General features: G+C 38.0%; 1 protein-coding gene across 5 annotated transcripts in view; it reads right to left on the minus strand.

The window, feature by feature from the left end:
* Nucleotides 1–23,656, minus strand: part of c1h10orf90 (chromosome 1 C10orf90 homolog) — a 286,251-nt gene that overhangs the window by 252,711 nt on the left and 9,884 nt on the right. For 3 of the 5 annotated variants that reach the window (XM_039770059.1, XM_039770049.1, XM_039770066.1), the window contains exons 1-2: nucleotides 17,559–17,650; nucleotides 16,407–17,253 (exon numbers count right to left, since the gene is read on the minus strand). The exons of 1 other annotated variant lie outside the window; for it this stretch is intronic. In XM_039770059.1, coding sequence (XP_039625993.1) covers nucleotides 16,407–17,060 — 654 coding nt within the window. In that variant the 5' untranslated portion in view covers nucleotides 17,061–17,253; nucleotides 17,559–17,650. Of the gene's footprint in view, nucleotides 1–16,406; nucleotides 17,254–17,558; nucleotides 17,739–23,656 lie in introns of those variants that run through there. One more of the 5 variants, XM_039770090.1, reaches the window with a different exon arrangement.

The following is a 23,656-nucleotide window of genomic DNA, read 5'->3' on the forward strand; positions in this document are numbered from 1 at the left end:
TACACGCATGTAACCATGTTAAGAGACTTGGTATTACAACCAGTCCTTTAAAAAGTGAAAGTCTGTAATTAGAGGGGTACAGGCATATGTGGAGCCTGGTTGCTGTGTTTGCCGTTTTTGTGCATTTTGAGCTATTCAGTGCTTTTTATATTTTCTTTTTTTTTATTTGTATTTTAGAATTGTTTGGTAGGATCAAAGATACCCCATGGTCATGACACCCTTGGAGCATGATTAATGGAAAAGTAGAATGGGTTCAAAAGACTGGCATGTTCTGTCATGAAAGCATGGTTACATGATGTGCTGCACATAATGGTAAGGGCTTAGTAGCCCACTATAACAGAAAGCTTGAGCATTAGTAGTTGACAGCCCTTCTGATTGTTTTTAGAAAAGCCATACGCTATCTGTTGACCAATCTTTGCTGTTCTGGCTATGCTATTGTAGGTACACTTTATTAACCCTGAGATAAATTTATTTGCCCATTTATCCCTCTATTTTCCTAACCCATTTTTCCAGAGCAGGTTCATGGGGCAGCTGCAATCATCGGTTACAAGGCAGGAGCAAAACCAGGATGGATCTCCAGTCCAGCACAAGGTGAACACACATAAAACACAAACACACGTGCACTCACATACACACACTAGGGCCCATTTAACTTTACTAGCCCACCTAACCTACATGTGTTTGGACAGTAGGAGCACCCTGAGGTGCCAAGAACATGCAGACTCCACAAGAAGAGCACCAGGGGCACAACACCGATCTCCTTGTTGTGAGGCAGAAAGTCTATCAGTTTGCTAAGCAAATTGCACACTATTTTGACACTTTTTTGACCTATTGATATTATAAATCATTGTTTGGTGACGTAGAAAAGACATATTTTGACTAAGTGATGAACTGATTAAGGACAAGATAGAAGGCATTGACAAAAGGAAGAAACGGCCAGAATCTGAAGTCGATCAACAAAAAAAAAAAAGGATTTTGCTAAATCAAAGGAGGTCTTAGCCAAAGTAACAAAGATAATAGAACGTTGCAATGTGAAAGTTTGCTTTTCAAAAGCAAGTATCCAATGATTAGGCAAAGTGACATCTCTCACAGTGCCACCGAACATGCATGGTAACCATTAACAGTAGGAACTTTATGAACAAAAACAAAACAACAAAATGGCACTGTGGCAATGAGAATAACAGAAAATCATAATGAAAGATAAATGCAAGCAAAAGAATTTAAAAAATTATAGAAATACACTAAAAAATAAAACAATTCTGCAGATATGGACAAGCACAAAAAAACACAAAATGTGTCTTTTTGTATGAATTTCAATTCATTTTCATCTAGCAGCTTTTGTTTTTTATTTACAAATGAAGCAAACTAGTTTTTCTATTGATGAAATGCACCAGTCCTCACTAATAGGAGCAATAGCACTGCACATCACGGACTTTGTCACCACTTTCAGTCATTTTGTCCTTTCATCACTGAACCACTTATCAAATATGCCAATAAATTGCTTAATGAGAGTTGTCTTCTCAAGAAGGTTTGGCCAGTCAGTTCTGAACTGTTCTCACTTTCCAGAAAACAGACAAAAGGCACTTTTGCTGTTCTGAAGTGGAACGTTAGCTGCTTCAGACAAAGGTCGAAAAACTATTAAAATACGTCTCCTCTGGCATTCATTTCGCTTCACTTTTAACTGAATAACTAATTAAACCTCTATTTTAATTAATGGCCCATTGTTCCGCTTTGAATATGCCCTTTAAATTTTAAGCTTATGCAATAATCAGTGATCTCTTTATAGTGCTTTAGTGTATATTCAATTACTTAGGTAATTTGCTTTATTAATTTTCATTTCTATTGACTTCCAATGCCACTGCAGATCTCTGTGAATTTGTTTTCTACAGATGCACTCCTTATCCTCACGTAATCAATTTTTATACAGCGCCTTGTATAGCAAACACTGTGACCAGATTTGTTACAGAACCCTAAGCAGCACTATGGCACAAAAGTTACAGCATTTACTGAGGCATACATTCAGAATTATAGCAGAATCTTTCTACTTTTTAATTCAAACACTATGGTTTGTAATAATGAGTTGTGTTTCAAAGTAAGCCATCTTTTTAAAATATCCCATACAAAAATTAAATTTATGACTCTATTCTGCATTAATGTACTGTACATACACCAGAGTTGTTCAAAAACATTATTCCATGTTTTATGTATCCAATATATATACTAATTGAAAAAGAAACACAACATTTTCTAGAATGTAAATGTTATTGCAGCTTGTGTGCAGTCACAAAATAATTTATTTTAAGCTCTCTGGCCAGCCATGCGGCTTGTGAAGTAAGGTATTAAAATTTGCTCAATAAATCAAAGTTCATTAGGTGCACTTAACACATCATGGACCAGGTGGAACAATATCTCATCAGGTAACTTAAAAATTCAAAACCAGAGGAGCCTGGTACCAGGACGACAGGGGTTCAAAAAATCTTTTAAAGCACCTTTTGGTGCATCATACAGACAAACTACACCACACACAGACACAAACAACACCTCATTTGAAAGCCACGGGTCTCTGCACACCCATAGTGATCACACTGTTACAGTATGTTGTGAGAGGTTCAGCCTGGACACAATCAAACAGAAACCAACTCTTCATAAACACACATGTTTTTATTTCTCCACAAATAAAGACCAAGTAACAGTGCTTCCCGCACCAAACACCCTTACTCGGGCCTTTACTTGTTCATGGGCCACCTTTCCTCTCCTCACGGGAGCTTCCTCCTGCTCCCACTCCCAACTCTAGCTCCCTGATTGTAGGGAGGCAGCCCCTTTTATTTCCACCCGGATGTGCTCCAGGTGCCTGATGACGTCCTTCCAGCAGCGCTTCCTGGTGTGGCGGAAGTGCTGCCCTTGCACCTGGAAGCACTCCGAGCATTACTGGAAGGATCTTCCTTCACCTTCCCAGGTGTGATGGATGTGCATGTTTCCCGAGCTCCACAATGCTCGGGATGCCCCCATGGCTGTGACCACAGGCCCCCAGTGGGCTTGAGCCTCCTTGCTCCTTTCCTGGGGTCCCCTCAACATCCAGTGCAGTTGCCCCCTCATGGCCCGGGGGACGTATAGGCCACCTCCCGGTCCTTCCAGGCATTCCGGCAGGGTCTGAACCCCAGCCTCCTGTGATAATGAACAGAAGACTTTTAATCTGTCATGAAATCATACATGTGCTGTATCTTACAACAAAATAAAAAAAAATTAAAACCAGCCTAGTAATTATTCTGAACAAGGAATACCCAAGTGTTATACATCAATCCAAACGTCTCAAACAATAGATATGAAACATTTGATTCAACCAGATACACGCCTACTACATACCAAAAAGTGGAACTAACCATCACACCATTTGACAGATTTTCACGTTCCCATATATAACGCCACAAAGCAGCAGTAAAAATAAACAAATCACATTTTGCATTATTCAGCATGTTCCGTTGAATAAAATGAGGCCGTGCGTGTGTCTCTACATGGAAGCAGCAACTGAGTAATCCGACACAATGCAAAAACATGGCCAAAGTGGCTCTTTCTGAGTGGAACATTCCGTCTCAAACTTCACACCATTGGCTAGCTGAGACTGTGATGTTTCAAACAACACCCAATATGGCCATGTTGGGAGAAAAGCTGTCACCCTGACATGGCAAATCAACCTCAAATGCCCATTGGGAAGAAAAGAATTATCGTGTATTGTCACATAAAACTTCACAAAGCAAAAGCGAATATTGGCATATACCAACATTTACAGCATTTTCTGCTGAATAAAACAAGCCCAAGCATGGCACCGTGCGACAAAGCATTAGATATTCACCGTCAAAGAGGAGGAAGTTGAGACTGTCATCAAGCTACTAGCATTTCCATTCCTGGTCACTCTGGTTCAGTGGGTCATACCATTGCATGCTTTACACCATTTTATATCTGCAGCTAAGATGTTTCCAACGATGTATAACATGCCCACATTTCAGCAAATGTGCTAAAGGTAAACAAAATAAACAAAAAATTTTATTTTTTTTATTGTTTCGGAGGTGTGGGATGTGTGTGTGTATGTATATATGACAAATATATATTTGTGTGTTTGTGTGTGTGTGTTTGTGTGTGAATGAGAAATCTTTATATACTGTATAATACGGTACCATGGTTGCTCGTTTGTCTGTCCAGGATTTTAAATTACCTGTAGCTCGCAAACCGTTTGACCTGAAATTTGGTACACATGTACTACGTGACCTTTACTGTCCGCTTTTATGGGTGATGATTGACCTCCAAGGGTATTCCTCTTTTTTATTTATTTTTTTATTTTATTGTAGAATCAACTCTTGTACAGGAGCCGTTCTCGTCCCTACCACCTTCACCATCACTTTCCCTACCTCTTCATATCTGAAATCATTCTTGAGGCAGATTGAACACTTAAGTGCCAGCCTAAGTGAAAAATTAAGGAAAACGTTTTAAGTAATTGCAACACAAACACTGACTTAATCAGTTTTAACTTGAAAAGATGCCGACGAAAGAAGAGAAGAAGCAGGCAGCTAGGATGGAGAAAAGACGAGCTGCTCAGAAAGCAGCAAGCGCATCAACCTCTGAGCAAATGAATGCTAAATGTACAGAGATAGAGAATGAAAACCATAAGTCAAATGTGTTCACTGCACGTTATTGTACAGTCTGCCATTCCTGGTTATTTATATATTATATTATATTATATTATATTATATTATATTATATTATATTATATTATATTATATTACAGTAAAAATACCGCGCTTTGCAGCGAGAAGTAGTGTGTTAAAGAAGTAATGAAAAAGAAAAGGAAAAATTTGAAAAATAACGTAACTTGATTGTTAATGTAATTGTTTTGTCATTATCATGAGTGTTGCTGGCATATATATATACAGTATATATATCAAAATACCCGCACTTTGCAGCTGAGAAGTGGTGTGTTAAAGAAGTAATGAAAAGAAAAGGAAACATTTTAATAATAACGCTTGTTTTGTCATTGTTGTGAGTGATGAGTGTTGCTGTCATATATATATATATATATATATATATATATATATATATATATATATATATATATATATATATATATATATACTAGTAAAATACCAAGGCTTCAGCGAGAAGTAGTGTGTTAAAGAAGCAATGAAAAGAAAAGGAAACATTTTGAAAATAACGTAACATGATTGTCAATGTTATTGTTTTGTCACTGTTGTGAGTGATGAGTGTTGCTGTCATATATATATATATATATATATATATATATATATATAAATATATATATATATTTACACACACACACAAACATATATATATACACTAGCAAAATACCGCTTCAGAGCGAGAAGTAGTGTGTTAAAGAAGCAAGAAAAGAAAAGGAAACATTTTGAAAATAACGTAACCTGATTGTCAATGTAATTGTTTTGTCACTGTTGTGAGTGATGAGTGTTGTTGTCATATATATATATATATATATATATATATATATTACACACACACACATTAACATATATATATATACATATCTATACATATACACATATATACATACATATATATCTACATATATACACACACACATATATAAACATATATATACATATACATACATATCTACATATATACACACATAGCTATTTCAGATCAGTGCAATACGCTGTTTGTTAAAACGGTTGACTCCCCGCCTACGTACGCAATAACAAATCAAATCATTCAGTTGTCTTTGCTAATATGTCATTTTAGAGCTGGACGCCTGGCATCTTTTTGGCCACAAGTTCGTTTCTGTTTGGTGTGAGGTTCTGTGTTGTGGAGATTCTCAGGATGGATTGCAGGTGCTCATCAGTGAGGCTCCTGTGTGCTGTTTTGTTAGTCTTTATCACTGAGAAGAGCTTCTCACACAGATATGTGCTACCAAACATGCACAAGGTTCGAGCCGCATGTAGACGGACTTTTTGTTCATCAAAGTCACCAAAGCGCCGTGCAAACTCAGTGCGCAGCGCCAGTTTATCAGCAAAGTGCGATTTGGGAACACCGTAGTGACGACTTGGTTTAACATTACTTGGCAACAGGGAAAGTGGGGCAAGGTGAACTGGTGCATTTGTGTCTCCCATAAAAGCAGCTTCACTTGAAATCACTTTGTGATTGTGCACGGGTTAAAACATCCGCTGAAGTGTCAGATTCTTATTTAATTATGCTGTTTTCTGTATCTTCTGAATTGCATTCAGGTTACCCTGATGCAAGGCAGCTGAAGCGCTGCATTATGGGATCTGTAGTTTATTGTGTTACCAGCGCTTCATATACCGGGCTTTAATAACAATACAGTATATAAAATGATCTCACGGGCGGATATAATTACACGCCGGGCGGATGTGGCCGCGCCCTTGAGTTTGACACATATGGACTAAATAGAACTTGAAAAGATATATTTTTCAAATGTGATCGCGCAATTCAGACAGAGTTGACACGCACTACAGCCTGCATGCCTCAATGAGTCAGCCTCCCTCGCTCTTACTTTTTTACCGTTCATCTAATGAATACACTGAGTATGGCTTTACCAAAACAATCATTGATGGCGAATAAAGTATCCATTATTCGAGTATGTAGAGCGGATATATATATATATACATATATACCCAGCGATCGCAGCGAGAAGTAGTGTGTTAAAAAGGTAGAAAAGAAAAGGGAACATTTTAAAAATAACGTAACATGACTGTCAATATACAGTATTTGTTTTGTGAGTGTTACTGAGTGTTGCTGTCATCAAGGATTTGATTATCATTATTTCTTTCAATCAGGTTCGTATTTGTAGGATGTGTTGTGTTCAAGTTACATTCCGTGTTTGTCAATCGCTGTAAAGATGACAGGTTTCATTCATCGATTCGTTTCTTACTGCATCAATAAACAGCTCGTCTTCTTCTTTATCTGAGACCTGACACACTGCATGCACGGGTTTTTTTTACACTGTCTTCCTTTAGCGGGACATTGACTTTTTCCACCGTGTGCTTTGTTTCCACAGTAGCTGCATTTATGAATATGCTTATCAGACGCTTCATATTTTTGCTGCCATTTCAATTGTGTAATTCGGTTTTGTTCAGCTCTTTGGAACTGTTGCTTTTATCTGTGCACGCGCCAGTTCACGTGAGCCACTCGGTGTACTTGCATCGGAGGTTCCCAGCTGTGCTGGTGCCATCTCGTGCTATGTCCATGGCTGTATTTAATGTTACCTTAGTCCTGGCACTTAAAACTTTCTCTCGCAGTTTCGCTGAGTTTGTGTCAAACACCACCCTGACCATCTCATCTTCCTCTCCATAAGCACAGTCCTTCACCCGTGAATATTTACCCGCGGCAGTTTGCTATTGGATTGCCGCTGACGGACGGCCTTATATGGGCAGGCACTAAATTACAAACGCCAGCGGCAGCCTGTCTATGAACTTAATTTAAAGTGTAGGTTTACATCGTGCTTTGTTTCCAGTAGCAGAACTCATGAATATGGTTGTATATGTCACTCGCCGCTTCTTATTGTTTCGCTGCCTTCTCAATTATATAATGCATGTTTTCTTAAGCGCTTTTTTGAGCTCTTCCTGGTTTCTATGTACTGCGTGATTACGTGGGAGGCGTGATGATGTCACACGAAACTCCGCCCCCACGGCGTTGAAGCTCATCTCCATTACAGTAAATGGAGAAAACTGCTTCCAGTTATGACCATTACGCGTAGAATTTCGATATAAAACCTGCCCAACTTTTGTAAGGAAGCTGTAAGGAATGAACCTGCCAAATTTCAGCCTTCCACCCACACGGGAAGTTGGAGAATTAGTGATGAGTCAGTGAGTGAGTCAGTGAGTGAGTCAGTGAGTGAGTGAGGACTTTGCCTTTTATTAGTATAGATATTTTATACAAATGTTATATTATTTATATTTATATTTTGGACATCCCTGCTGGGAAAGGTTCCGGTGGTGGGAAGAGTGCCCATGGTACCAAATGCTGTAACTATTTATTTCCTTGTGTTATAAACATGAAACTTTTCACAGGAACAGTTATTTTTGCTGAAACAAACTATGATGAACTATAAAGAAACTAGTAATTTACAAAATAATTTATAGGACCCTTAAAGACAACTTACTTCACTAATTTAGAACAGGATTTACAGGACTTTTGAAAGTATTGTATCTAAATATATCTACATTCTTTCTATATTGTGGACTAAAATACAAAATCATCTGTACATTTTTTCTCTTTATTGTTCCGGTCGTTTATAACTTAAATGCGTACTGTATGTCTTGTTATCTAAGAAATTTATGGTATTCTTAGTTTAAAATGATCAGACAGTTTACAACTTAATAGTTAAAAAATTGAAGACAGTAAGAGATTGTAGAAATAAGCACAAGGATCAAAGCTCTTGGACTGATATGTTATTAATGTCACATGGTCCAGAACACCCATGTGTATTTTTAATACCAATAATGGCCCGTCTGAGAGACCAGAAAGAGGCGACAGAAAGAAACGACGTCAGAGACCAAGACACGTCAGAAATATGGACGTTGGTGGAAGTAACTCATACATCACTCTGATTTCTGAATCAAAAAGTCACCCAGGCCAACATCCACCTTTGACATTATTGATTTTCAGAAAGGTTTTCCAAGACTATGTACATCCAGACCTTGCTATCTACTTATATTTTCTATTACACTTTCTTTTACTGGCATTATTATACTTTAATAAATATTACTTTGCTTTTAAATTTCTATACTTTGTTTTTATAACTAGAATGACTGAAGTAATAAAGTAAAGGTTTGGGCTCCTGGTACATGGGAGATTGCCATTTGCTCTTATCTGCAGGTTTATAAGGCTGAATATGGCAGTCCAATAAAAGAACAATGCACTAAAGGAAAGACATCATTGGTTGGTAAGTGACCTATAACCAAAGAGTGTATCAGCCTTCATGTGTTTTGAATATTCTTGGGTACCAAAGTAGCATTTGGGTCTGAGTTGTATCTGGTAACACCCATATTTTGTTTGTGAGTCCCTAAGTGGAGTACTAGATAGCGACTGGAAGTGCAGGAATCACTCATAACATGTGATCACTCATGATCTCGCATATCATGTGAATAACACCTGTCTGTGTGTGTTTGTGTGTTAAGCTTATAGTACGATACTAGACCAAATCAGTAATGAACATGGTGAGTCTCACTCATCCAATAATAATTTAAGGCCATTCTGCATAACTGGGAAAACACCCCACCACTTCAGATTCAGATGCTTAATGGCTCTGTGGCCAGAGGTGTCAAATAGTGGCTATGAGAGGTTGTCACACAAGTTAACGAAAAATTGTAGGATGACTATTGTTAATGTTTATTAACGAAAAACTGTAGGATGACTGTTATTAATGTTCACAGTTTTTATAATATTATGGTTGCATTTGTTGAGGTACTGTTATTTTCCTGATTTTCCTCTCTCACTTACTCTCTTACTATTATTTCAGTAATGAAGCTTGAAATTCAGTTGCCTTTCTTTTTCTCATTAATATAGTAGCATGTGTTCTTATAAATTGTTTGGTGTAAACTAATTATCATGTTAAACCCACAAAGTTATTCAAGCTTACTCATGACATTAGTTTTAACATATGTATATTTTTTAATCTTCTCAGGGCCTGTACTTCATCTGTCAGGATGGTCAATCCACATAAAAATCTACAAATTGCATTAGGTTAAGCAGTCAATAAACTGTATCACTTAAATGACTTGTTCAAGGTAAATAAGTGCAAATTCTAATTAATCAAATTACATGCATCTGCAGTTCTTGTTTAGTTTTTCAAGCCAATAAACATAATTTAAACTTATTTGTTTTCTTTTCTGTTTAATTTCTGGCACATACACAATTTTAAGCAAATAAATTCACCATAGTCATTGATTTAGTGGAAGTTCAGGACAAATATATGCTTAATTGCAGTTAATATGTACTTATTTTAAATTTAATTTGCCTAATATGAACTAATTAATTACCAAGGTTTACCATGCTTTGGTCCATCTCATCCTTGTATCTCACTGACTGGCATTGCACGTGACCACATAGTTGCTCTCTGTAACTTTTTCGACCTGTGTCCAACCAGGTAACATGGGTCAACCCAGAAGTACGTGTTCAAAAGTGAACACCAGTCTAAGGCCTGCTTCAGGAGTGGGCTTTAGTATCCATGTTCCAGAAAGATTTATTTTTCACTTGATTTGAACATGCACGAGGATGAATTATATATTATTCTTTGACTTGCCCCATGGTTATCTCTAGTAGGAGCAAATATCTCCAGACGCCGTAGCTTTACGGACTACTGAGGCACACAACCACAGGCACACCACAGTGTATCTTGCTGAACACCACAACTGTGGAAGCAGCTGTAAGGAGCTATGGCATGAAAGTTGTTGTGCCTGCCATGATGGAAAACCTAGGACACCAGCGGTAAGGGAAGCTGTTAAACTGAAGTAAGAGGGCTTCCTGTAGTGTTAGCAGGAACATCTCCATGTTTGACTAGGAGGCACCAGCAGACCAAAAGGGTGGCTGCTGCAGCAGCGGGTAAAGCAAAAGCATGTGCATGGATGTAGTTTGGAGAATGACTTTCAGACTTGTCTTGAAAAGGTTATGGCAAACCATTTGATGACCTAGGAAGAGCGTGTAGGTGTGGCTGAGGCAATTATCTTAACGGGTTATATCATTAAAAGGAAGAAATAACTTTTTGAGGGGCTTGTAATCCTCTGAAGATATGCCTTCCTCAATGGAGACAGAACCAGGAATATTAGTTAAGGCTGAACCAATCTCTGTGGTTGAGGTTGCTGCATTAAGTAAAAAGCTCCACAGTGGGAAAGCAGCATAGGTAGATGAGATTCAATCAGAAAATTTGAATTAACCAGGATACTGGATTGCAAACTCTGATTGATTAACCATAGATTAAAATTAGCAATATGTATTCTGTTCTGGCTATGATATAGTGGACCAACTCTCTGTCCTTCCACAAATACTTAGGAGGTCATGGAAGTTTATCAATCAGTTTGCGAGTGCTTTGTGGAGAAAGATTACACTGGACAACAAATTTTTTGCTTCTTAAACACTGTTGGGTGTTTCTTATAGATTTTTGGATCACGAATATCACATCAAAATTTACCCATCACGTACTGTTTCAGAGAAATCTTCAGTTTTATCATGATTTTTTCTTATATTTGTATCCAAACATTTTCGCTCCCATAAGTGACTTATCAACAACAGTTTGTGCAGCCTGGGAATGTCCAGGCATGGAATCAGGACAGGTTGGAAGCTGTTCTGTGGAAGTTGACATTCTGGGCATGCCTGGGCAGGTCTGAATGAGCTTGGCGCTTTCTCAGCATGCTATAAAGGTGGCTTGCATACACCGATCCTGCTCGTTTGGTTTTTATAGATAGTCAGCGTGTATGTATAGTATCAGTATAGTAAAGTACAATATCTGTAGCAATATAACAGTAAGTAAGCTTGATGCTATAGATGTTTTAATGTCGGACGATACAGTATGTCTCGTCAATATCGTAACAGCTGCGATGCATTCTGCTATATCTGTGGCGAATATACACTTGCGCCTCAAAGGTGTTGGATGACATCTCTTGTGAAGAAAGCTTATCATCTGTATTTCGGCTGCAAAATAGGTGATCAGGACAAGGAATGGGCACCTCACATTTGCTGTGTGACATGTGCTGTCAGTCTGAGAGCCTGGCTCAGAGGCACTCGAAAGACGTTGCCAATTGCTGTTCTGATGATATGGCAAGAACAAAAAGACCAGGTGATGGACTGTTACTTCTGTTTGACTAATGTGTTTGGTTTCTCTGCCAAAAACAAGAAGTCAATTGAATATCCTAATCTGCCTTCAGCAATGAGACCCGTGCCACATGACAACAGTCTTCCAATTCCAAAACCACCAGAAGATTGGACCTTAGATGAACCAGATGAAGAAGCTGCATTGCAGGGTACTGACAGTGACATTGACTCGGATTTTCAACCATGCTCATCAGGCGATCCACATCGGATAACAGATTTGGGTCTGTCAAAAGCGAAAGCCAAGCTGCTGGGTTTGAGACTATAGGAACAGTGTTTGCTGTCACCAGGTATGGCCAAATTTTTTGCACAAGTCAACAATCTCTGTTTCTGTTGTGACATTGAAGGATTGTTCACAACCCGGAAGAGTGGCGTCTCTTCATCGATTTGTCGATGTTAAGCCTGAAAGCTGTTCTACTACACAATGGCAACGTTTATCCTTCAGTACCTGTTGGCTATGCAGCACACATGAAAGAAATGTATGAGAATATGGAACTGTTTCTGAAGCACATCCAGTATAGCAGGTATAACTGGAATATCTGTGGAGATCTTAAAGTTGTTGCTCTGTTACTAGGACTGCAGCTCGACTATACAAAGTACTGTTGTTTCATCTGTGAATGAGACAGCCGTGCCAAAGAGTCGCACTATTCTCGACAGAACTGGCCATTCCGTAAAAAGTTAGTTCCAGGACAGAAAAATGTGGCACATGAATCGCTCTTCACATAAAACTAGGACTCATGAAGAATTTCATGAAAACACTGAGCAAGGAAGGCAAAGGTTTTCGTTATTTAAGGCAGAGGTTCCCAAGAATAACTGACGCCAAGTTCAAAGAGGGCATTTTTGTTGGCCCCCAGATCAGACATGTTATGAGTAACAAGTGGTTTGAAGATCTGTTTGCTGGGCCGGAAAAAATTGCCTGGAAAGCCTTCAAAGACATTGTTGACAATTTTCTGGGTAATTACAGAGCTCCAAACTACATTCAGCTGGTAGACAAACTTCTCAAAGCATACAAGACAATGAAGTGCAACATGTCACTCAAGATTCATTTCCTCCACTCACACTTGGACTTCTTCCCCGCAAATCTTGGTGCTGTCAGTGATGAACACAGTGAAAGGTTTCACCAGGACATTGCTACGATGGAGAAATGATACCAGGGAAAGTGGAATCCGTCAATGCTTGCTGACTACTGTTGGACACTGCAACGTGAAGCACCAGGCATTGAATAGAAAAGAAAATCAGGAGCAAAACACTTTTAATTCTGTTGAATTTAATAGCTTATGCGAAACATAAATGTGACTAAATACGTTATTGTCAGTTACCATATAAATTTCTAATGATACAGTAAAACCAAAACTATATTTGAGTATACCCAGTAGGTAACTGTCACAATCAGCAAAAAATTTTCAGGAAGCAAGACTTCCTGAACTGTTTTGCAGTGTTATGATAAAGTAACTCATGGGATCTTGTGGAAGGTGCTACGGGGTACTATGGGGTTCTAGAACCGCTGCTGCTGTCCCCTATTTGCACAGAGTAAGAGAAAACTGTAGCTGCACACTTGACATTAAATGGACATTTCATGTGGGTTTTGCACTCCAACAAGGATGAATCTTGTCTCTTCTCCTGATCATGGTTTTCACAGGAATGGTATCAAGATGCAACCAAAATTTTGGCGGGTTTCAGAACCTATATCAATAGTATTTGCAGATGACGATATTTGCCATACCTGTTGCTATACAGAAAAAACTCCATGATGTAAGAGATGTTTCCTGTATTCTAAATAATCAGGGCTAGTCTCCAAGTTTTCAGTCCTAGACAATTACTTCAGTCAAGCACAAATGAATTTACTATTTTATTTATACTATATGCTATTTATATTTTATTATTTAAAAAATACATAACAAACGCTATCTAAGGAAATTGAAAGGGCCCTCTATTGAACAGCATCACATTCGCTCACTGCCTAAGTTATCCATGGCCTCTGTGAGCTATTCCCTGTCTTTCGACTGTCAACGCTAAAGCTTTTTAGTATGAGGGTATACATCAAGAATGTTTAATTGTTTCAGTCTTTAAGAGTTACAAACCACAGCTGTTCACTCAATGAAAATATAATTTCTTCTGATGGGAAATGATAACATCAAATATTTTGCAAGTCATTATGAAAAATTTTATTCATATTTTACCGCTTTAATCTATTAATTCTTACTTTGATTAATTAAATGCAAATACTATGATGTTCCATAACAAATATATAATTTTTCCGTATATCTATAAATTGATTTGTTTCAGGAGCAGGCAGTGCACACCTTATAACATATGTCAAGCCCCATTTTTGTACACATATCTTTTAATATCTTTTGCGTCCAGTCATGTTAGCTTTGGACTTATTTATCCCTGTCTCTGTCCATTTGTAGGTGGAACTGTTCTACCATAGGAATGTCCACCAATGTTGTCAGTCAAATTATTACCTATACTATATACTGTATATACTATTATTAAAATCATTACCACTAATTAACATTTAACACATTGAGAAAAGAAGAGGGTATTGTATTTTAGTAAAATTAACATGGTTGATAATGTCCACCAGAATCAAAAAAATTATGTTTCTGTACGTTAATCTTCATCTTCCATATACCATACTGCCCAAGTCTGAAATCAGTCCACATCTATCTGAAATGATTACTCACTCTATTGTGTCTTACATTCCACCCAGTTTAGTGAAACTTTCTGTCAGTTATATAAAATAAAAGAGCAGCAGTACCAGCACTTATCCACGAGAGACCCAACTTTTAATACCACCCAATTCATCTCCTCACACCATGATCCTTTCTATAACACTAAATTAGAATGTTAGAATATTAGAACAATCTGGACGATAATAAACCATTCGGCTCAAAAATGCTCGCTAGTCCTATCTAAGTAACTATTCTAAAATAACATCAAGTCAAATTTTGAACTTCCCCAAAGTTCTTCTGTCTACAATACTACTTGCCAAATTATTCCATGTATCTATGATACTCTGTGTGAAGAGAAATTCTTTGAATTTTTCATTCAGGTAAATGCGTTTTAGCTACACTAATGATGGAGCTCACATTATTGAATGTTCCAACCCATTTTAAATTGCTCTTACTTTATGTAACAAATGTCAAATCTTTGTTTGTGCTAAAAATATGCTTCTTTGTTCATAACTGGTACTTCAATTTAAGAAACAACTTCATGCCACAATAAGAAATGTACCAGGTGAGCTGATTTTTAGTTTCAGCAAATACACTGGAGAGTTGCAATGTGTTTCTTGTTGATTGGATATGTACAGTACGTAAGGCTTACAACTGCTACTGCTGAATAAAATGTTTAAAATAATGTTTTGTGATTCTATCACACATATTCTCTGTGATTACACTCATAATAAATTCAATATATGCGTCTTTTCAATAACTTATTCTCAGGCACTTTCTATATTGTGCTTTGTTAAGTTTCATTAACTGGAACCTTTTTAAAAAGGTGAAACTCACTGTTTCAATATTGTCTTCAGGCTTTTAACATTAATGACACTGAGCTACATCTCTGGAGCTACTGCTGCACTTAAAACTAAAAGTACATACAATTGTCTGCTCTGTTAATTATTTTTTAAAAAGAAAAATGAATATTCTGGTAAAAAAAAACAAGGACGGGACTGTGGCAAAGTGGTCAGCATGGCTTCCTCATATTTCAGATTTTGGCCTGGTCAGTGTCCGTTACTTTTCATTGACCACAACAGTTTCCCATATTTATTGCTATTATCATTACTAACCTGATGCCTTTATATAAGATGACTTTAAGAGATACAATTAGTTAAATTTCATTTTGTTATTGCAATTCCAGTTGGAACACAGGTAGGCAAAGTGACTTGCTCATGGTCACACAGTGTCAGTAGCAGGATCTCAACCCACCCACAACCCCAAGGTGCGCACCTAGTTTATTCTAGTTTCCTCCCTTATTATCATTTCTTCAACTAACTCAGTGTAGGTTTAAGTGTGAGACTGTGTCTTACAATGCACTAGTGTCTGGTCCTAGGCTGGTTCCTGCTTTGCTGCACCAGTGCCACTGAGATAGACTCCACTTTGCCATGTCCCTATAATGGATAAAACAGGTTCACAAAATTAATAGGCGTGTAGATAGTACCGAAATAAAAAGGTGTTTAACAGCACACATACTTCATACTATCTGTAATTTAGTACTACAGCATTAAGTCTGTTGCAATGTGATTAAAATGTGGAGCATAAAGAGATTTTTTTGTAAGTGAACCAGCTTCTAAAAAGGGGGAGGAGTCCAACCCATTCTGATTCTCAGGACACGCTGAGTAGTTCAGCTCTCCAGCTCCTTACTCTGCAGTGCACTCCCCTTGGCTAACCCAATCACAAGTGAACTCAAGTGTACAATTGCATTAACTAAGATTAAAAAAAGCACAGCAAGTCACAAGATGTGTAAGCTGCACTATCAAGACCCACATATCCTCCCAGTTCTCCGTACCGCTGCTGATTCAGGCATTTGGTACTGTGAAGCACTCTGTAACTCACCTCATTGGCAGATGATGATGATGATTCTTTATCACGCATGCTGCTTTCAATATAGCAAGTGACTGCTTTCTTCTGAACTGGTAACCAATTTTGTTTTACAGTGTCCATTGTACAGAACAGAACCCGTTCCTTTTTTCCCATAATTCTTATCTGGCTTCTCTTCAAGCAGTTTTCTGAAATAGGTGGACCTTTAATCTCCTGAAAGTTCAAGCAATTTGATCTGTCCTTCACCTTTTTGAAAATCTTGGACGGTGTAAGGGTCAAATTGGCCTTCTCTGACAAGGAGTTATACAAAGAGGAAAATGTGCTCCTCTTCTGATGTGGTGACATCAGCACAATGCTCTCATTGTGCAGGTCAGGCAAAGAGACTGTGGTATGACTGATGGGCAGGGGCACTTTTCCAAGCAGAGCTTGCCCAACTGCCTGTCTCTTGCATTCAAGCAAGCGTTGACGAGCACTTTCTGTTTGTCTGGCCGAAAGATTCCCACTCTGTGGCGAAATATGCTCTGGAGATGCTATGATAAATTTCCAGTAAGCATCTCTGGTTCTGATATTATCTGCCGTGTTACCACCAATCACATTTTGCTTTGGTGCCATTCTTTTGTGGTTCTCAGGTAACACACAGGTCTCAAGTTTCTGCATCTCTATTATCATTCAGCACAGCAGATGTCGAGTTTGCTTGTAGTGAAGATGACGACTCACAAGCAGCGGCAATGCAGAATGCACCTTGTTTAATTTGAGCCTGTCTATGTTAATAATACAACATCACAATTTGTCTTTTTAAATTGATAAATGGATGCATGTTTACTAGATTGTTTTGCTCAAGAAGGTTTTGCTCACACTAATCCTAAAGAGAAAAAATAAAATGTATTTATTCATTTCTATTAACCAATTAGAATTTATATATATCAGTATAAAGTAAATTAACTTTTCTTGATCAAATCAAAGACTCATACATCCTGTTTTTTATATTACTGTTTATCGTCCCCTGCCATTAAACATAATTCTGTTTTTCCAAGAATAAGAGAATGGACAAGCATTTCACTCTAAGGAACTCAGAAAAAATGACATGACATTGCCCGTGCATTAAAATAATTAAGTAAAAATGTCATTCAGAGGCATGCAGAGACAGAAAAAAGAAGGCAATTTTACCTGAAACGTCTTTCTGCACCTGCGTCCTCTCAGAAGGGAAACTTCACAATAGTAGATCACAAAGTGCAGCCCTGCATTTCTGTTTAAGGTTTGAAGGAGCATGGGTCTCCAAAGAGCCCCATCTCTGCCTCCCGTGACAGTGCAAGAGGATAAAGAGAAAGTTTGCTTGAGCTCTGTAGTCAGCAAAGGACACGGTGCTGGCGGAAATTTCTCCAGTCAAGCGTGACTACAACTGTGCAAGAGACGTTGAATGAACAGAAAGGATTACTGTTACAGAAGCCGCTTGTCAGGACGAGAGAACAGTGTGATCCTATTTTTCAGCCTTTTGTAACTTCCCAGGCCTTGTTTTTGTGTCTTTAAATAGAAAGAGTACATTCTGATACAACAACAAAAACAGCTTGTTATTTGTTGATTTGTTTGTGTTTTCTAAAAGGAGAGTTTTATTTATTATTTAAACAAAGCAGATCATATGCCTGTCTGCTTCTCTGAAGTTGTCTCTACCCTTTTATTCTTTATTTTGTCCTTGAGTTCACTATTCTAATGATTCATAACATTGATTTGCAGCTTGTTTCTTGCAAGGCTGTGAAATAAAGTTTCTTCTACAAAATTTAGAAGGTGTGCTTTAGCTGTGTTTACTGACAATCAGAGTTTCACAGGAAAAATAAAATGATCACAGATTTGATGTAAGAAAAGTGGAAGTGCTGGTGCTACTTCATATTTCCAGAGACCTGACTTCAAATCCATGATGAATGATTGTCTGTGTCCAGATTCTGCCTTTTCCTTGGTTTGCATGGGCCTTTTCTGGGCATTTTGATCTCCTTTCATATCTCAAAGACTTCCAAGTTAGGTGATTTGGCATGAGAACAGTGTTAGCAACTACGTTTGTGACATTGAGGTCCCAGAATGTGTAGTATCCCAACTGGATAAGGTCTTTACATTAAACCAAGTGTTGCTGGGATAATACATTCCACCGATCTATATGTCTGTAAAATAATAAGTGGGTTAAGAAAATGATTAAATGGATGCAGTTTTTCCACTACTGTAAAACTGACTGCCTCCATATTGTGGTTGTACCTTCAAACAATCAGCACATTGGAAGAATGGATGAAAATGGACCAGTGATGACAAGGTTATGTATCCACACTGTGTCATACCCAATCACTGCTTTACTTCTACCAACACGTTTTAATAATTTTGTTTTAACTTTTTAAACCTAGTCAGGTTGCAATTCTTTTGCCCAAATCATCTTACCTGATGCCATCTTTTCAAACCATTTTCCTGGTGAGAGTAGTGGCAGCAGGAGGTCAAACAGTTCAGGCAAGAGTTCAATGTCCCCAGGTACCGATTCCATCTCTTTTTGGACAGTTCCCATGAGCTCTCAAGCCAGTCAAGAGTCGTAATCCTTCTAGTATGTCCTGAGTCTTCTTCAGAGTCTCTGCCCATTTGGATGTGCCTGGGACAGCCCAGGGAGCATCGTTACAATATGACTAAACCACCTCAACTGGCTCCTCTTCATCTGAAGGAGCAGAACCTCTACTCAGAGGCTCTCCACTAATCAATGAGCTTCTCACCCTATCACCGAGTGTCAACCCAACAGCTCTGCAAAGAAACCTCATTTCTGCCACTTGCAAATCTCATTCTTTTAGTCATTACCCACACTCAAACTTGAAGTGAAGACATGGATATAGATCGACTGATAAACCAAGACCTTTGTCTTTAGAGGACCGGAAGAGGACCCACAGAACAAATGCAACCACATCAGTTAGCTTGTCAATCTCATACTCTTTTTTTCCATCACTCGTGAACATGATCCTGAGATACCTGAACTCCTGCACTAATGGCAGTTGTTACTGTTATATCTTCTTATGTTTGGTGATATTCTAAATACAACAAGTCCCACAGGGTGAAGAACAACAGGAAAGCTTTATTCAACAAATCTGAAATAACCACAAACGCTTATATGTCTTTCTCACACACTTGTCTCCTTATCTCTTATTTCATTCACATTGTTGATCTAAACTCCACATATTACATATGTGCACATAACCATATCCTTCATCATATCTCTATATATTTAAAATCCAACATCTGTCTGTCTGTCGTCCGCTTTTCACAAAAGAACGTCTTAACAGATTTTAATTGGGTTTTTTTTTTATAATTTGCTTGAACATTCCGGATGATTTTGCAACTTCTCTCATTCTGCTAAGTATCATAGTTTGCTTGCAGAAGCAATTTATTTGTGCTAATCCGAGACAGAGGCTGCGAGCCGAGGGGAGGGGGAAGTGTGATGTCAGGAGTGGAGGAGCCAGATGGAGCCCTCCTCACTCACATGCCAGCCTTCGTTCGAATTGCTGTACCTCTGGCCATGTGTTGAAGAGTACCTTGCATCTGCTTAGCTAGCGAAACCTGTTTTGTTTATTGATTTTTAAAGTTTGTCCTTTTTCACTACTACATGGGTGGAGCTAGTAAGTAATAACAGGACCTTGAACTTACCTTAATCAAGCTTAATACATAACACTATATAACGCTCCTTCCCCTTCATTTAACAGTTATTTTTTTCTTTTTATAAGATACTGTATATTCTATATTCTTACTACTGTATATAGGATGAAAGTAAGCTACTCCAATCCTTAACCTACAGTTCAAGGGATTATTTTTCCTTATATTGAGAACTGGGTTCCTATCATAACCTTAATGTATTAGTCAGCTTCTTAATAACTGAGTCTTTGTGGAGGTCTTCTCTCCCTACATGGATGGTAGTTCTCATTTAAAAATACAGGTGGACCTGCTTTTTCCATTTCTGGAATTGGTTCATTCTCTTTCCCCACATGAACACTGTCCAGAGAAGGTTTATTAGTGTTCTGTACCTTGGAAGCATACATCATAACTGACTTGCTTTGACTGCCTTGAATTCCTGAGATAAATGCTTCAGGTCCATCCAATGAAAGTGGTTCCACATTTCCACTATTTGCCACACTGGCTTCAGCTTTTCGTAGATGATTCAAATGGACTCGCCTAAGTTCTCCATTTACTTTGACTACAAAACTCCTTGGCCCTTCTTTTCTGCAAACATTTCCTCTAATTCATTTTTCCTTTCCCCACCTCCATTTTTTCACCCAAACTGTATTCGTCTCTGAAATGTGATGCTCCACGCATCCAGATTTGTCATGCATGTGATTTTCATGGGTTTATCTGTTATTATTTGTTCCATGTTTGGCTTAAGCATGGACAATCTGGTTCTAACTTCTCTTTTTAAAAACAATTCTGCAGTTGTTTGACCAGTAACTGAGTGAGGAGTACTTCTATACATTATCAGAAAATCTGCTAAATAGTGTGATAGAGATAAAGACCTGTATGTCTTGGCTTCTTCCACCACATCCTTTTCAAGTGCCCTTTTCAAATTCTGTACACTTTGTTCAGCTGCTCCATTTGTAGCAACATGGTAAGGAGAAATTAGAAGTGTAAACCTCTTAAATTCTTCTGACACAAATTGAGGTCCATTATCCAATACCAGCACCTCTGGAATACTATAGCTGCAAATAACATTCTCAAAGATTCACTAGTCAAGGTTGTTGGGGGTAAACCTCAAGCCATTTAGAATGATTATCAATAAGAATTAGAAAATACTGCTGGATTTTCTCAGCAAAGTCGACATGAACTCTCTGCCATACTCTAGTTGACCATTATTAGGGCAGCTGGTGGCTGGTTTTGTACTGTGCACTATGCATCATACTGATTTACTTTTTTTTCAGTTTCACTGTCCATATTTGGCCACCATACAGAGCTTCGAGCCAAAGCTTTCATTCTATACATACGAGAGTGTGATTTATGCAATTCTTCAAGTAATCACTCATGATACTTAGGTGGTATAATTACTCTGCGACCCCAAAGTATAAATCCTTACTCAATTGAGAGTTGATGCCTCAGAATAAAAAAATGTTGAAACTGCAAATTTTGCATGTTATCTGGCCACCCATTTAAAGTTAAATCAAGCACTCTAGATAATATTGGATCCTGTTTCGTTATCTTTAATATTTGTACTGCAGCAGTTATAGATATTCATGTGGAAGCAATTGCAACAATAAAAGAATAGCAACAAAAACATTTGTTAGCTATTTTCAGTTTTGTGAAATTCCTAAAATAACGATGGTTTGGTTAGCCATAAACAACCACATTAATGCACTTATCTCTATTAGAAGTCTGTCTACCAGCTGCTTTTTTAAAGACTAATAATCTCAGATTTACTAACAACATGTCTCAGTGTATAAGTGGAGGTTCAGCATGAAAGCTCGAAAGGGCAGTAGAGGAATAAGTATAATGTACAAAGAGATGTGATTTAAAATTTCTAGTGTATGTATGACAATTGACTCCTCCAGCTCCCAAGACTGTAAGAAATGCATTTGGTCCTGATTTTGCCATCTAGTCCTTCAAAATACAGAGACAATTGAAGTGGACAATAAACAGTGGACAAGACCAAAGTAGAACCTAACAAGCATCCTCCAAATGAGGTGGTCAATCTAGACCTGGAAGGGCACAGTGACAGTAGGCTTATAAGTAGACCAATTTTGTAATTATAATTCATTCTCTTGGTTGCTATGTATTTAAATGCACTACTATCTGTGCTTGGTCATGTACTGTAGTATCAAGGACTGGTATCACACTAAGAAACAGGCAAATATAATGTTATAATTTTTGTAGTGACTATTAAAAATAAATCATGTGATGCTGTGCTTGAAATTTATAAAGAGTCCACAGTACTGTGGCTATCATACAAAAAAGAGAACATCTCTAGAAGCTCTATAGAAAACACCAAATGGAATTAAAATGCACCACCTAATTTGACAGGTTTAACAAACTAAAACCTTTTTATTTCTTAAACTTTAATAATCCATCAGAATTCTTTAAGTAGTAACTTATATACTTGAGGACACCAGTGGAAATTATACATAAAACCATGGAATGTATGATATTTCAGCAATGAGAGGAGGGCGTTTAATTCCCTTTTCCTTTCAGATTAGGACAGGTCCATTGTTTGGAGGATGACCCGAGTTGCTGTCCTCTACATGCCATTTTATGCTGCAATATCTCTTCTGCAGGGTGGTGAACAGAACTACATACAATACTCCAGATACAGGCTGAGCATGGCACGCTTTGATTTATATTTAATAGTATCAGCACAAAGTACAGCCTAACATTTTCTTTGCCATTTTAATTGCTTCTGCACATACTGTAACCTAGATAATGTTGTGTCAACATAAACCCCTAAATTCTTTTCAGAGGACCCTTCCTGAAGGACCTTGGAGTGCTCAGATGATGACCTTACCCCATGCGGTTTATATTTCTCTTATCGATGTTCTTTTTCTAGGGCTGATTAACCAACTTGAAATCCATCTTTATAAGCTATGTCTTCTTGTGCATCTCCTAGTTTCAAAACTAATTTACAGTAAAGGAATTTTTAGAGTCAAAGTAAATTATGGTGTGGATTTAGTCTCGCCTGCTGTCAGGCATACACATTTGAGACAGCCTCTCATCCAATAGCAGCATTTTCTTTTTAAGTAGTTTTACTTTTTTTAAATGCTATGCAACTTGGTAAAATATGTCACCAACATTATGATCTAAAGAGTTCCCAAAGCACAAAAGTTCCAAATCATGACTCAAAATGTCCACTGGGAGGGAATCAATGTCAAACGACAGGTAGAAAAAAAGGGCAATGAAGAATGTTTCATCCATCCATTATCCAACCCGCTATATCCTAAGTACACAGGGTCATGGGGGTCTGCTGGAGCCAATCCCAGCCAACACAGGGTGCAAGGCAGAAAAGAAACCTTGGGCAGGGCGCCAGCTCACCACAGGGCACACACACATACACACACACACACACACACACACACACACTAGGGATTTAGGATCACCAATGCACCTCACCTGCATGTCTTTGGACTGTGGGAGGAAACCGGAGAACCCAGAGGAAACCCACGCAGACACGGGGAGAACATGCAAACTCCATTGTGCCGCCCATGAAGAATCTTTATAAAATAAAAAGATTCATTTTAACAAAAGCTTTGTAGAGCAAAAAAATAGAAGGCCAAAAAGCACAT

The sequence above is a fragment of the Polypterus senegalus genome, chromosome 1, assembly GCF_016835505.1.
Source record: "Polypterus senegalus isolate Bchr_013 chromosome 1, ASM1683550v1, whole genome shotgun sequence".
NCBI classification, from domain to species: Eukaryota; Metazoa; Chordata; class Cladistia; order Polypteriformes; family Polypteridae; genus Polypterus; species Polypterus senegalus.